Source organism: Mesocricetus auratus, unplaced genomic scaffold (genome assembly GCF_017639785.1).
Source record: "Mesocricetus auratus isolate SY011 unplaced genomic scaffold, BCM_Maur_2.0 Super-Scaffold_100027, whole genome shotgun sequence".
Classification (NCBI taxonomy): domain Eukaryota; kingdom Metazoa; phylum Chordata; class Mammalia; order Rodentia; family Cricetidae; genus Mesocricetus; species Mesocricetus auratus.
In genome coordinates, this window is record NW_024429208.1 from 11,721,346 (window position 1) to 11,738,160 (window position 16,815).

Genomic DNA, 16,815 nt, shown 5'->3' on the forward strand with positions numbered 1-16,815 from the left:
CCATGACAGGCTTGCTAAGGTCAAAGGACAACCTTTAGAATTTGGTTCTTTTCTTCCCCCATATGGGTTTCATAGACTGAACCCTACTCTATTGCTTGATGGTAAGTGCCATTACTCACTGAGTTTTTCATTGGCACATATGGCCATTTTTAAAGAAGATTTTAATTTATTTTTATCTTCTCAGTGTTTACTTCCATGTAGATATGTGTGATACCTTTGGAGGCCAGAAGAAAGATACAGATAGCCTGTAATTGGAATCTAAAGCTACTGCCACCTCGGCACTGGGAACTGTATCTGGGTCTCCTGCAAAAGCAGTAGGTACCCTTCAGTGCTGAGTCATTTGTCCAGTCCCCACAGGACTTATCTTTGAGGATGAAATTATGGGCAAACTCCTTTGTACCCTAAACTATGAATCAAAACTTTGCACACCTGATTTAGGTAACAGAGTAGATGTGAAGGTGATAAGTTGTGGCCAAATTATGAATAGTAAACAAACAACAAAGAATGAAGACTTAATATTTGCTGTGTACCTTTAGACTCTTTTATATTATAGTTGCCTGGTGTGATAAAAATGTTTTCCAAATTATGTAGCACAAATAATTATTATTAATGATGAAGTTGTGCTCTAGAGACCCTTTACTAGTGGAGACAGAGTGTTAGAATATTAACATAAGAAAATCTAAGTTTTTTTTTATTTTTATAGTATGTGATTTTCCCTGAGGATGCTTCTGTTTTCCTTAGAATTTCAGATCCCCCTGGGCGTTATTTATTTGAATCTTAACAGGAGATAAATTTGAATCAAACAATAGACCAAAAGGAACAAAGGTAGATAAAAAGATTGCCTTGTGTTTCTGCCTACTTCCAGCTAGTTCATACTGAGATTCTCATTTTCTGTTTCACATTTTAATAGAAGAGATTTCTCTGTTCCTTTCATTGTTTCCTGTTCGGTCTGTTTGTGAGAAAACAAGAAAATGAATCCCTCAGAAGGACATCGTAGGTCACAGAACTGTCTTTATATTAAGGAATCTGTGATGTTCTAATTTTCTCAGATAGTAGTTGTTTTGTTTATTTTAATTTAAAAGAGCAAGAGTGTGTATGCCAACACTCTAATAGTTTTTTTAGGCAGACATTACTGCCTAATATAAAGTTTGAGTCATAAAATTAATATACTAGATTGTGATTATCTCAAAACACAGAATTTTCCCTTTACAAAAATCTATTTAACATATACTTAATATGTGAAATTATCCATTCTATTGCTTCAGTAAAAAGAGATTCTTCCCTATTGAAACATGAGTAGAGTAATATTCTGTATCTTTTCCCTTTAGAGAATTTTCCATCTTCAAAATTCTGTTCCTTCCTTTACATCTGGTCTGGCTGATACCTTCCAACTGAAATCAATCTTTTAGAGCAAAGAAAAGCCTATTGGAGACAGGACTTTAGGTAATGGTAGTTTATAATATCAGATAAACCCATTTCTAGAAGATGAATGGGGATCTCCTGCCTTGAGGTAAAGCAGAGACATAAACTTCTCATGAAAAGTAACCTTAAGACCATAAAAAGGCTGGGCAGTGGTGGTGCATGCCTTTAATCCCAGCACTTGGGAGGCAGAGGCAGGCGGATCTCTGGGAGTTCGAGGCCGGGCTGGACCGACAGCCTCCAAAACAATACAGTGAAACCCTGTCTCGAAAAAACAAAAAAAAAAACAAAAAAACCCATAAATACTAGTAGATGGCCAAACTGTGCAGACCTCATGAGTTACACACACTGAAGCAAAACCATGTCCAGCAGATGAAGTCTAGATATTCTTTTTAAAATAAATTTTGAGGATCAAAATTAAAACTTTAAAGTAAGTATAATGTTAAAATTAAACATATAAGTGAGCAAGTAATAAATCAGAGATTATTAAGGAAAACAAAAACAATGACATGTGTTATAATGGCAAGGAAAATTTTACACAGAATTCTTGGGATAGTTGTGGAGACTTATACAATTGGTAAGAAAAGATCAGCTCAGCTCAGAAGGAATTTAGAGTTGAAGAACAGAGGGAAGAGGGCAAAAGTTGGAAACTTATAGCAGGAGAAACCAAAGGCAGGTGATCTTTGACCAGGTGACATGGGTAGGGCTAGAAGAATCCAATTAGATTTCTAGGATGGAATCAATCACTCTCTGACTTGGGATTCTGGCTAAAGCTTGGCTAGCTGTGCCAGAGGTCGGGCCCAGGGAATCAGACCTATAGTATCAGAGGAGTTTATGTGAACTGAGCTCAGTAAAGAAACATCACGAACATTCAAAGGTTCAAGTATCCCAAACAGTATAAAAACACAGATGAATCCATATTTCAAAGATTGTGGAAAATGAAGAGAAAAATGTTGAAAGCAAGAAGCATAAAAATTCAAGCTACAAAAGAAGAAATAACATTAAGTGGTATGACTACTTTTCATAAACAATAAAAGCCGGAAGCAAAACATATCCAATGTTGTTGTGGGGGGTGATTAAAACAAATCAACACTTCTTTTTAACCATCTACCTTGCAAAAACACTCAAAAAATTAAATATAAGGAGACATCCTAAGAAAGTACATAATGAAGACGTCAACAAAAAATCATATGATGGTTTAATTAAATGCAGGATGATTAGATAGCAGAGCTCAATATCCAGTTGGGGATAAATTTTCAGCAAACTAGGAACAGATGTGCACAAGCTCTTGGTTATGAAAGAACATCAAGAGGAGAGTTCACAGCTCACAACTATTTGATGGCGGAGGGGCTGACATTTCTTTCCTAATATCCGGAAGGAGAAATGCCCATCTGCACTTTGTCTATGAGTTTTGCACCGGGATGTGCTCGTGGGTGCAGATACCTCTGGTGTGACTTGGACCACTCCTCACTGTGCTGCCTCCTCACACACAGATGGCTGATGCTACAGTACTGATCCTCTGGCTCTCTAGCGAGCAAAACTTGATACCCGCAACGGTATATGATGATGTCAACCCATTAGACAAAACCAGAGTCACCTGAGAAATACTTTAAAAGTGGTTTGCTAGGGAACGTTGAGGAAATCACATGGTATATTAAATAATCGAAGGATGTTGTGCTAACGGGTGATAGTATTTGCCTAAATTCTTGGCTGTAATGAGGATTTCTTTTTTCCTTCCGCAGGTAATAAAGATGAAACGTAAGTAGATGCTTGTCTCCAGGACAGAAATGGGAGCTGAGAAAGTAAGCAGGCCTCATAAGGTAGATAATTATCTAAAGAGATAGAGTCACCAGGATAAGACTGCATGCTGCAATTGGGAAAGAAACACATTAAAGTTTTCTGCCAATACCAATAAAAGCTACAACCAGTAAAAGGCAGAAGGATATTTTTTAAGTGTAGAAAACCAAGTGAAAGATGCCTGAGGTAGATAGTTTGTTTATTACCGGAAATTCCAAATTTTTTCTGCCTGAAATGCATTGTGGGATGATACTATCTAGTTTAATGTTCCAAACATCACAGTCTTAATTTGTAGTGACAGAAACAATAAATAAAATACTTTATGTTCTGTGTTCAAACTACTTAGAAGAATGTAAAAGTGTTATCCAGATGTCTTATTGCCATTAATATGTGAGATTTCTAGTCTTGCATCCTTTCTTGTCACTTCCTGAATTTGGTCTCGGATCTGACACACCAGGATCTCAAAATTGGAACCTTTGGACCCAATACCATTTCTGCTGATCAGACAAATTTAGTCTTTGAAGCTTAAAGTTGTAACAGGCTAGTGTCTATGCCTCAACTCTTCAGTATACTATAACGATCAAAGACTTCTCATGTAGAGAATGTATTTAACAATATATAGCACCCAGTTATACATCTATCATGAGTTAGATATCTAAGTATAAGTAGCACATGCCACTCATATCTTAGGAACTATCAGAAGAAGAAAATAAGGAATGAAATTATGAGAAGACATTATCCCATGGGGTGTTTGGAGCACTTCATTAATTTTCTCTGGCAATTTCAAAAATCAATTATTAGATAGAATCTAACTGATTCCCAGAACTCAGACTGTGAGACTGGAGGCAGAGACCTGAAGTGTTCGAATGCACTTGAATTCTCTCACATTTGGCTTACATTTTATTATATTAAATAAAGAGTTGAAAAACCAGGTTTTCATCAAATCCCTCTCTTAAGTATCAACAGTCCACGTGTACTAGGATCTTTTACTATCTTTTTTGAGGAAACCTCAAATTTGCAAAGGCAAATCTAAGCTACTTTTCTATGGAAGATAATTCTTTCCTGACCAATTGACTGACACACATGCAGCAGTCTTAAATTGTCCCAGGTACTGCCCTCTGAAACATGCAGAGTCAAAACCTAAGCAAAGCAGGCATCCTGGGAAAAGTGATGGCCAATAAAATCTCTTTGATAGAAATGTCTTCACACAAGAATCAAAGTCTGAGAGTAGATGACTTAAGACCCTTTAACAATAGTGTCGGAAGAACAAGGCAATATATTTAACATAGTAAAATGAAAGTAATTATTTCACTCTTCTACAGTTTTGAACCTCTCTCCAAGTAGAACTGGTGTCCGGATCCCTCAGGCAGATGTTACACCTATGCTCATTACATCCACCTCTGCAAGAACATGAATTTTCACCTGCCTTTGAGTGCTAAGCATCCTGACAGAGTCACAGAGTTCTAATTATCCAGGAAGGCCTCCTATCTATCTGATCCTTAACAGGTGTCACACAGATTGAGGACTGAAATAAATGCTTTCAAGTTTGACATTATAGGTATAATGATGTGTGGTCCATGCAAATGCAGTGGTATGGCATGGCATGAGTGAAATTTGTGTGAGGCAGATAGAAGGAAGATGGATCACTATAGCTGTGTAGACATGTGCATTGATGCATGCATCCAGATAATTTTGTCAGTGAGGTGAATGAATGGAGTAAGGCAACAGAATGAAGAGTTGGACATACAGCTTAGCTTGTAGAGTGTTTGCCTAGCATGGACAAAGCCTTGGGTTCCATCCTAGCACCACATCAATGCAACGTGGTGGTACCTGTCTGTAATCCCGGCTTTGAGGATGTGGAGTAAGGAGGATCAGGAATTCAATGGCAGTCTGCTATTCAGTGAGTTCATGGTCAGCCTAGACTGAAGACCAAAATAATTCTATCTGGGTGAAATGTTAAGATTCCAGCCTAGACATAGAAGGCTAAAGAGCCACTTTAAGATAATATTCCCCAAAGTTTGGCTCATTACTCATTCATGCTGGATTCAAGATGGTCTGTTATTGTACTCAAGAAGAAGGTGGACACATAAACCTATAAGTGTGGTTTATAACTGAAAGCTTTGAGATGGTTCTGGCTTCACTCTCCATATACAAACTATCCACTTCCTGTAGGCTGGGATAGCTACCACCTAATAGAGACACTGCACTCAGAGATGGACCTGAGTTCCTATAGGCCAAACAAGCTTAGATACATAGACAGTGACATCACTGAACTTGTAACGAAGACTCACATTTTGGGAAGGTACTTGCTCTCACCTTTGCTTTTTAAGACCTTCACTCACATGACATCAGGTTATTAAGCAACAAGCCAAATGGCTGCTCTCTGGCAGGTCAGGGGTGTCAATTGTGAGACAAGAGAGCACAGAAATGAGTCAGAACCTCATATGGCATTTGCAGACTGGAGTTTTGAATCTCTTTGCTTTGTTTTCAACTTTTCTCTCTCTGGGAAATCAATTTTATTTTTATCTCTAGTCTCCTCCTGGATGATTTACAGTCACATAGTTCTGTCAGCACACACCAGGAATAACATTGCAAATACTAATTATGAACCTTAAATTCTTGGCTTTTAAATAATTAAAAAAAATTTGAAGGCGTACCGACACAAACAACAGTGTGTCTTCATAATCTGCATGGTTCAGGGAAATACACACAATATAAATCTTTAAATGCAAAGCAAGATCTGTTTTAGAAACAGATACATAAGGGAAATTAACTTTTGTAGACCTCAAATGCCAGAAATAAGCTTTTGATCCCTGAGGGCAAACATTCTTGAGCTACGCTTCACCACATAATTACTATCGTTTTCTTAGTTAAACTTTCACATTCCCTACTGGCTGGTTTTCTATATAAACTTACTTTTACTTCTAATTACAACACTATAGAGATGAGAATCAGGTCTAATTAAATAAAAATATGAAAATAATTATCATTCCCCTATCTCCTACCTTTGAAAGATGCCTTTTTAAAGAAAAATGTATCCGGTCCACAGATTGACTAGAAATAAAGGGCACATGCTTACACGTCCCCACCCCCCATCTCCAGTCACAGAGGCTGGTGTCTGCCAGTCTTGTGTCTCGAATACATGCATTCAGCACCTACTCTGTTAATCAGCTGCTACACACAGGTACTATGGCTATGAAAATGAACTAATTGCAGGTCTGCTCTGGAAATAAATGAGCTAGAACTAATCCCTCAGTATGAGAAGTGCCACACAAGTCTGTGAGGCACATTTACGGATCAGTGCGGAGCCTTTCCTTCACGATCACACACACAGTGAACGTGCAGAAAGATTCTCAAGCACAATTGCATCATTCCTTTCCATCTGACCCCAGAGAATCCCAGACCAAATAAAAGAAGGGATGCATGGCTTTCTGTCCATACTGAAGAATATAAATGGGTAATAGCAGTTCATCAGAACATGCATTTTTTGAACAGAAAATATTCCTGGCGCATGCTGGCATTAAAGCAGCAACTATAGAGAAAGAGGTGATGGACTCTGAAAGTTTGGATCTGGGGTGAGGAAAAGAGGAACACAAGGACGTTTCAGATGTTTACAAGGGGTCTGGCTTTCAAATAGAGGGTAAGGTATGGAGTATGAGCACATGTGTGTGTGTGTGCGTGCACATAGGCAAATGTGTATGTGTGCATATACATGCTCGGGTGTATGTGCATGAACATTTACAGGTGTGTGTGTGCATGCGTGTGCACATGCACATGTGTTTGTGTATATGTCTGTGAGCATGCACAGGTACTTGCACAGGTGTATGAGTATAGATATACAGATGTGTGTATACCTGAAGAAGTATTTGTGAACATGTGAGCATGCTTATGTTCGATCTTGTGCTTGTCTTTGTAGTTCATATGTGTACCTGTATGTGTATGCTTGTGTTGCATGTATGTGCACATGGGCCTATATATGTGTGTGCATGCGCAGGGCTGACATCCTGGTAGAAATATTTTCTCATACTGTTGGCGATGAAGTGCTCTGCTCCTGAGATCCAAGCATTGGAACTACTTAATTCTTAGGAGCAAACTACTGATAACTGAACTAAATGATGATAGCTTAAAGGAAAAAGAAAGTGAAAAGGCATATAGAGAAGACAGCAACCACTAAAAACATTCCTAGAAAGGAAGAGATCAGGAGGAAGAAATAATTCAAGGAAACAAAAATGGGAAAGTTGGGGATAGAGGCCAGAGATGAAATTAAATGAAGGTCCAAGGACAACACCATGAAAACTATGCTACATCCACAGGGGAAGCATTTGGCCAGTTTTCAAAACATCCTGACCTATTTCTCTCATGACAAATATGCCCTAGCATTTAACACTTCTTATTTTGTCATTACTCAGGATATATGAATAATTTACAGTAATTTGTTGCCAGATACTGCAGTGAGAATACAGGGTCATAGCCGCCCTGACCTGAAAGTGACTTAATTGAATCAGGTCTTACCCTCAGGGTTGGAGAAGGTCTAGGTTTAGGTCTTTTCATGGTTGCAGAGCTGAACCCAGTGAATTGAGTTTTCGGTGCTAATCACCTATATTTTACCCTTTGAGATGCACATTCAGAAACTCTAAAGTGAAACTTGTAGACTGTCTTCCTAATGAGATCCCTAGAAAAATGTTGAGCAGATGGCTTGGAAAATATGACAATTAACTATACTTCTGGTTCTTAAAAATCCTCATAGATTGATATTATCAAGTTTTTATGCCTTCTATGCCAAATAGTCAGAATACTAAAGGATTTTTCAATGGCTTGTAATTATCTAAATGGGAGCACATAAAATGTGAAAAATAAAACAAATTAAGAGTATAATTTTGTCTGATTCACATGTTTCAAAAGAACCATTTACTATCTAATCTTAAATTTATCTCCTGTCGTGATTTGATTTTAATCCAGGTATGTAATATCTAATATGTAATATTTAATAAATCCATTGATTAATTAATTAATGCAATCTTTGATGTTTGTCACAAAGGAATCTTAGCCCATTTCCACAACAGCGAAAGGAACTCTGAATATTTCAATTATGTGCCAAAACACTAATTAATCACATTCACTAAACTAAAAGTTTTGAAAAACCAGGTATCAGCATGTTTGTACGTAGTAGCTACTTCATACCCCACATATATTGTATATGTTACTGTTAGTGTGTGTGTGTGTGTGTGTGTGTGTGTGTGTGTGTGTTGTATGATTGCATGTGTGCATGCATGCACATTTCTTTATGTAATTCATTCCTTTTACCATGGTTTTTAGGCACCAAACATAGGACATGTGACTTTATGCATGAAGAATTTTTACCCACTGAACCATTCTGCTGCCAGCCCAAGGTATTCATTTTTATTTGAAACACTGACATCAACTGGGAAGTTTCTAAAGCTGTGCCAGTTGTATTTCTGAAGCTAATTTTCATTTCCCAGGAAGAGCAATGTGTGATTCCCTAGGAATGGCTTCTGCAAGTTCATCCTGCAGCCAGTGGAATTACCTGAATGACACTGTCCCCAGGACTCATGTCTGTGTAAACGTAGACATCATAGGAGATTTCGGGGAAGGTTGGTGTATTATCATTTGCATCCATCACTCTGATATTGACCACAACTGGTTCACTTTCTTGTACTCCATCAAATGCTGTTATCTGTGGAGAGACAGAACACACTAGTGGAGAAAACACATAAACATAAGAGCAAAGAAGTTACTCTAACACGCTAATACATTTTTAATGCAATTTAAAAATATACTAAGCTATGTTTTCAATAAAATGAATTAGTAAGACACGAATTGCAAATATCTAAAGTGTTTCAATGTGTTAAGAAGCAATTAGTAAGGCCTCCACACATGGTTACAAGAATTTTAGGTTCTGCCCAGGATGAAATGACAGACTTTAGAGATCCCCCCCAAGGATGGTCTCACCCTCCCTGGAGAATGATGTGGGGATTGGGTGGGGGGCTGGGGGACTGGTAGAGGGACAAGGGAGGAGGGGTAGGAGAGGGAGCTGGGACTGGCATGTGAAACATTCATGTTTCTAATGTAAATAAAAACGTATATTGAGAAAAAAACAATAAGATGTGGGAAAGTTTTAGAAGTTTACTGCGGACCAGTGACATTGCTGACACTTCAAAGTTAAATACATTTGTTGTTATTGTTTTTGAGACAGGAATCCTAAAGCTCCAGCAGACCTCAAATTCATTATATAGTTGAGAATGACTATGAATCTGGCCATCTCATATTCCTACTTTTACCTCCTAATTTGGGATTACAGGCATGCACCACCCCATTTAATTTATGTAATGATTGGGATTGAACGTAGGACTTAATGGATGCTGGGCAAGTACTCCACCAACTGAGCTAGGTACAATTAAATATCATATATATATACATATATATGAAATTTTTATGACTATAAAATTTGCACACAAGCCAATTATTTCACAATTAGCATTCTTAGTTAAGAAATCTCAGGCCCTGTATAGGTAATGTAATATTCTATTGATATGTAAAATGGTGGCATAAATGATTCATCAACATTCATTACTCATACTGTCTTAATTACAGACCTTATTGACAATTTATAAGTACTTAATATGCATCATTGTGTAGCTATCTGTTGGCCATCTTACTTGAATGACTTCAAAATTCTACTATATATCTAAGTTGTAATTGTCAAATGGGGCTTTCTGGTGGCTACAATCACATGCTAAGTGGACTCTTCCAGAATAAGCTCTTAAGTAAGCCCCATGACTTGTGTCCTTATATCATCCACTTTTCTCTTATGCTGCATTTGGGAATTTGAATATAAATAAACTTGCTTTGACCTCAATAACATATGAGTGTTTGGTACAATTATATTCTATACCATGATAAATAGCTACAAACTACATCTCTAATGACCTTCATTCTCCCTCTAATAACTCAAGCCCAAGGTCTTTGTCTCAATATTACTCACATCTGGTACAAATATTGTCTGGTGCTGGGCTCCTTGTGCACTGTGGGATGCCCAACAGCACTCATTGCTTCCACGAGTATATGCCAGGAGCATCCTCCCACATCAACAGGTGCCCCTTGGAGGTGGGAGTCATTGCTAGTTGAGAACCACCAGCTTCAGACAGCAGTGAAATTGAAAATGCATCCATGTGGTGATATCTTATTTATGACTTATTAAAGTTTGCCAGAGGGCACAGAAAGCAAAACTCACCACAAGCCACAGAGGCAGGCAGTGGTGATACACACTTTTAATCTCAGCAGACATACTAGCAAGCCACAGATCCAGGCAGTGGTGGTACATATCTTTAATCCCAGGATTTAGGAGACAGGCAGATGGATCTCTGTTAGTTCAAGGCCACACTGAGCTACATGAAATTGATCCAGTCCTAAAGAGAAACAGCTCACACAAAGGTGATCTCAGCACTTGGGATCACATGACTTTAATCTCAGGATTTCAGAGTATAAAAAGAAGAAGCATAGTCAGTCTCATAGATTAGTCTCAAGCCACATTGAGGAGAGCATAGTAGTCTGAATTACCTTCTGAGGATTAGGGGAGACAGAATCACTCATTTCAGTCTGAGGTACAGGTGAGTGCTAGTGGCCAGGCTGCTTTGCTTATCTAACCTTAAGCTCAAACCCCAATATCTGTGTGTGGGTTTATATTTTTCATGTTACACATCCACACCACAAACGTTAAAGCTAATGCTTTATTTGCTGGGTTTCACTTTAGATCACTCACTCCCATAAGGTAAAGATAGAAAAATATTTTTCTCTAGTGAGTACATCATACCACTACTCTCCAAAGGCACATTCCCCAATTGTTACTCTCCAAATTGCACACATTCATAAAGAGTAAAAGGGAAAAAATGAATGTATTGATATTTTTCTTCTTCCTGACATGGCATGTTTATCCCCACAGATCAATGTCCTTATCAACTTCAAGAACAGTTTCAACTATGAGAGTATAAACATATGAAATATTTTACCAGAAAGGTATACGTTTGCTGTTCCTCCCTGTCCACAGGCTGAAGTAGGGTAAGGTAGCGGGTGATGCCAGTGGGTGTGACAGTGAAGACAGAGGTGTAGCCATTCAGAAAAAGGTGGAGCTCTGGATCTTTTGTCTTTGAAAGAAAATACATAATTTAAAAATGGTGATCATACAATGGACTTTTAGTTTATCGCCTGGAAATTCAGCTTTGCAATTTATTATAAATAATGACATTACATTAAACAATTCCTAAAGAGATATTCAAGTACACTTACTCACAAGGAACCAAAGCCATACAACAACATGGGTCACGGAATACTGATGTGAGTGTTGACACAATTAATGTAAAACAAGAAAAACAAGTTAATTGAATTACTTCTGCTGATCGTTTAATATAAAATTTTCTGTGCTTTATTGAATCTAAGATATAAGAAATAATAGGAAGAAAGGAAAATTGGAGCCTAGAATTTCCCTGTAAAATTTTATAGGCACTTCATTTGTAGCAATAAACTGAACATATGCATGCTACTGTGTTGCTCTCACTTTCAATGTAAAACAGGAATAAAATTGGTGATGTATTATTCATTACCCATAAATATTAGGCTTGCTTTTTCTGTCTCATCTTCATACTGTAAAGTTCTTCAAAGGAAAACACAATATTTTAATTAAAATATTCCAGATGATTTGCTAGAAAATATATGTAAACTTAATACTTGTGCCTGTCAAAAAACCTAGAGAAAATTATACTATAGGAGAAAAATAAAAAAAAAATTCAGTACTAATACTATTAGCATAGTATCGAAAACCCTTCATATTTTGGGTGTCGGTGGTACACGCCTTCAGTTCCAGCACTCAGGAGGCAGAGGCAGGGTGATCTCTGTTTGTTCGAGGCCAGCCTGGTCTACAGAGTGAGTTCCAGTGAGTGCTTCTCCAAAGCAATACAGAGAAACCCTGTCTTGAAAAAAAAGAAAAAGAAAACCCTTCATGGTTTTGCTCATTCCCCTTTCAAAAGTAAGACACCATTCACTGCTGTTTAGAGAAGGGATGGACACAAGGTTACCCGCTTGCTCAGTGTACAAGGAAGGAGCTGGAATGAATGAAAGGGAATCTGGGGAATCCAGTACAGTTAAGACTTATCAAGCTGGGTGATACAGGAGACAACTATGTTTATGTGTGTTCCTCTTAAAATATTATCATAGCTATGATGTACAATATGTATAAGAATGCTTTCCAAGGTCTCTTGCTAAGTATTAATCACATATTGCAGGGCAGGGAATTGTCACATGTGTTAATTTGGAGAAAAATAAGATCTTGCATTTAAAATTTTCTGTGTAGAAAGAGAAAATAGATACTTATATAAAAGTGGGCATACTTTGAACCACACGCTTCCTTCAGTAGATTATCCTGTGTGATTATTTGTGTGCATTTCAAATATCTTCAAAATGAATGTTATTCATGTGACCCTGCAATACAGTTTGTGCTGAGGTTTGTCTGTGTGTACTTCTGTGCCAATGCTTTGGGGATCAGGTTGGTGCTCTATTTTCTTCTCAGAACAATCAAGGAAGAGTACTATCAAGACTGACTTACTTTGTCTATTGGATTTTAAATAATGAAATCCTTCATCCCAGAAGAGCCAAGAACCTATACTCTTATGTCTTCAAATGGGTATTTGACATGCCTAGTATATGGGTTAAACTGATTGAGGAGCTATGTTAATTTCACAAAATGAAATGATTATGAAAAATTACATCTTGATCCACATTCTTGAAAATTCTTCCTTTCTCAAATAGTAGTATCAATTTTGATGAAATTCAGTTATTAATTTAAAGATGACCAAAAATAGTGAGCTTACCATTTCACAAATAAGCTAATGTTTACCAGTGTTATTCTTAATTTTATCAAATTACAAAACTTAAAAATTTACATTACTTTTTATTTTTCTGTTCTCCGGGTGTGTTGCAAATATTGCTACCAGAAACATTCTTTCTACTCATGACTCCAGGTTCCTGTGATGCAGATGCATAAGTTTTGAGATAATATTTGTTTAATAACAATGTAATTCTCCCTTCTGGTTCACATCTTCCATTATTCTCTTCTCTCTTTGTGCCTACATTTCCTTCAATTTATTCTCTTCCATATACTGTAGGTTTGTGAAGTACACTCATTAATACATTTACATGTGAGCACTGTGACAATATAATATTTCCATGAATATTAACTTGTCACCCTGCATATGCTTATGTGACTGTAGTAAAATAACAAATTCCAAATGGCAACATTTTCTTTGACCAGTTTTGTGAAGATACAATGATTTTCCACATCGGATGCTGCTAATTGGATTATCAGTACACACAGGTCTCCATCTATAGTAATACTAAAGTAGTTCTGATGATCTCAGAGTGTCAGTGTCTTGAATCGTCCTTTGGAAACTGACTATTGATGAGATAGTGTATCCTAGAGCTAACAAACTAATGCCTTACATGGACCTGTAATACACTTCGGCTTACTCTGCTCTTAATCTCTTACTACAGCAGAGCTTTCCTTGACATTTATGTTTATTTATAACAGGAACCTTTTAAATCTCTGTAATGTATGCGCAGATGCTATCACTAAATACCTTAGTGATCATTCAAGAACAATACCTTAGTGATCATTCAAGAACAAACATTTATGTCAGTGTTGGAAACATTGAGCAAATGGTCACTTAAGTGCTGATATTTTAGATCGATCTGAAGGTTAGTAATGAGTTATAAAATAGGTTATACTTTTGATGACTTAAATAAAAATGCCATGATCAGTATCAAACTTCATGTGTCAACATAAACAACACCAACACTTTAGAATTTTGTAAGTAGAAATTTCATCTTTTTTGGCCAGAAACATTTTAAATATGCTAGAATTTTGGCAAAAAACAACCTGTACATTGAGTCAAATATCATTTTCTCAAGTCATCCTTTGACATTATAATATTAGAGTTTGGATTTTATAAGAATAATTGACTTTTCATACATTTATAGAGTCAGCTTCAGGAAATATTGGTGTGTTTGAATTGCCTTGGAACATAAAATAGCCTAGACTCCTGGGCTTCACAGAATAAGATGTGAATAGAAATATTTTGCCACATAGACAGGTAATCTGACATCATTTTCCCACAAGTCCAGGAGAGTTCATATAGCAGTCATATCTATGTGACTCTAAAATGAACTTCAATTTTTTAATATAGAGAATTTATTAATGAATAATGTTTTCTTCTGTTACATAGGATATAATTTATTTTACCCTAAAACCCTCATGTAGTATACATCACATATATGATTTATTAGTGTATTGCTTTGGAAATTGTTTGGGGTAGGGTAAAACAAACTCCAATTCACTCACAAAAAAGGAAAAAAATCAAAACCAAACCAAATGTAAATACAAAAGAGAAAATAAACATTTGAATGTAAAATAAAATATCAATTAAACTTTCATTGTATAGGCCTGTGTTCACATGGCTGTTTGTAAGATGTGAAAACAGACATCTTAAATGAGTTAAAATATTATCACATACATGCAAGTCAATATGCATGTTTGCATACGTGCACATAAAACAAGTTTATATATGTGCCCATATACATGTATGCATATTCATGTGCATATAGACACATGATAGAGAATGCCAGGAAATGATAAAAATCATTAGTAAGTGATAATAAAATTTTATTTGAAAAGAAAAAGAACTAGAAATGATCCACACAGCAACCGGCAACCACAAAATCAACAACCTAGTACCTACAGGAACTCCACCAGGTGGCACCTATATGTAAATCAGACACAAAATAAGCATGGCAACATAAAGGTCATGACTACCCAATGCACATAAATATACAATAGTTGAAAAAAATAAATGAAGTTCATTTAAACTAACAATGTTGTTCATGAGATATACAATCATTTTTCCCTCAGCACTTTAACATATATGATAGAATTACATTTTGTAAGTATCAACTTGGAAGTACTTAATACCTTGAAAGTCATATTGATTAAATATCTTAAATCATCAACACTTATACTGAATTGTTAGTGAATCACTATCATTAAACAGCTAGTGAATAATTGTTGATTATCACTTCATGTGTTCTTACAGAAATGTTCAATGCTCAGCTTTTCCTGGCTCTGCCCTTGGAAGCGTAGTGGTCTCAGTTCTGCTGTAAAACTTGTGCATTTCTTGATGTTCTTCCAAGAACTATTTCAAAATTACACTGACTGTGATGCTAAATGATGTAAGTAAGTAAGCATCTCATGGATGTGTGCATGTTGATCTATGAAAAATAAAGCCTGATACAAGGATGTTCTCGTTAGTAATTTTTCAGACTTACAATGATGCTCAGAGTGTTTTTTTAACTCCTAGTCCACACTATGAATGGCACTGTAAGTCAGCAAGCTTGGCTCGCATTTCCTGAAATCTTGTCTCAGTTTTTCTTGGTAGAAGGAAAAAGCCATCTGTAGGATGTAATTTACCATCTGTAGGAACAGATCCAGTTGGCATGTGACCTTAGCCTTGACTATTCCCAAATCAACTCAAAGAAATCTTCTCCTGCATAGAGCCCTGGCTTCTCTTGCTTGAGGCCAATCACTTTTGATATTGGTAACAACTTCTTGAGGCAGCTCATTTCTGTAAGTGTTATTAGACCCCTGCCTTGTGCTGGATATTCTCACTAATTCTGGTCCCTCTCAGAGAAAACTTGTCCTATCAGGTAGTAAACAGTTTGACAGTAAGTTGAAATAAACCTTGATATTTATTTTTGTTAGTGTAGATATTTGAAACTCCTAGAAACGAACCAAATTCTTTTAAAAATATAAAATAGAGTTGGAAAGAAAAAACAGATGATTCAGACAGACAAATACCCATTTTCAAACATATTTATGCCCATTTTGTGATTCATTTCATGTTCCAGTGAATGTAAAATTTAAAATCATGGATGAGTTGTAAATAAATGGCTTACATCAGTATGGTACAGAGTTCACTAAGAATTGGAGTTGACCAACCATTGAAAGGGCCATACTGTGACTACCTGAGTCGACTAACTCAGTGTCATTGAACTATCTGAAGCACATGTTTGATGTCCCCATTCCTCCAACCATGTCTGAGTTTATCAGTACATTGGGGAGTTGTCAAAGCCTATCAAGTGGTAAGAAGTGGTATGAAGAGTAAACAAGTTATTGTGATATGAGATCTACCATGAAGAGATTTAAGCTCAGTGAAGGGGAAAGACTGATATTGCCAAGTCAAGAGTGTGTTAGACAAATAAACAAAAAGGGACACCCACCTCAGCTTGGACTATGGAAAATAAAAAGATTCTCCAATGAAGAACCACCAAGTGAATTACAAACATTAAACAATGTTAGCCAGCCAAAGCAGTTTATATAAAATAGGATGAGATCTTGCAAATCATAAAAGTGAGGCAATATCATTTAGCTAAGACGTTTTTTGGCAAATATGAGAAGTGCTATTGACTGCTCAAGCTCACCAGGAAGTTTCAGAAGCCAAAGATGGGAAAGTGTTAAGGTAACAAGAAGAGCCATGTGTA

At 36.6% G+C, this 16,815-nt stretch overlaps 1 protein-coding gene across 12 annotated transcripts in view; it reads right to left on the reverse strand.

Moving 5' to 3' along the window:
- The window catches only part of Pcdh15 (protocadherin related 15), a 1,295,283-nt gene that overhangs the window by 249,105 nt on the left and 1,029,363 nt on the right, over positions 1-16,815 (reverse strand). For all 12 annotated transcript variants that reach the window (XR_005871270.1, XM_040732073.1, XM_040732072.1 and 9 more), the window contains 2 exons: positions 11,244-11,378; positions 8,762-8,911 (listed from right to left, as the gene is read on the reverse strand). Coding sequence is in view for 11 of the 12 variants with exons in the window: in XM_040732073.1 (XP_040588007.1) it covers positions 8,762-8,911; positions 11,244-11,378 (285 nt within the window). In the remaining variant the exon portion in view is untranslated. The remainder of the gene's footprint in view (positions 1-8,761; positions 8,912-11,243; positions 11,379-16,815) is intronic.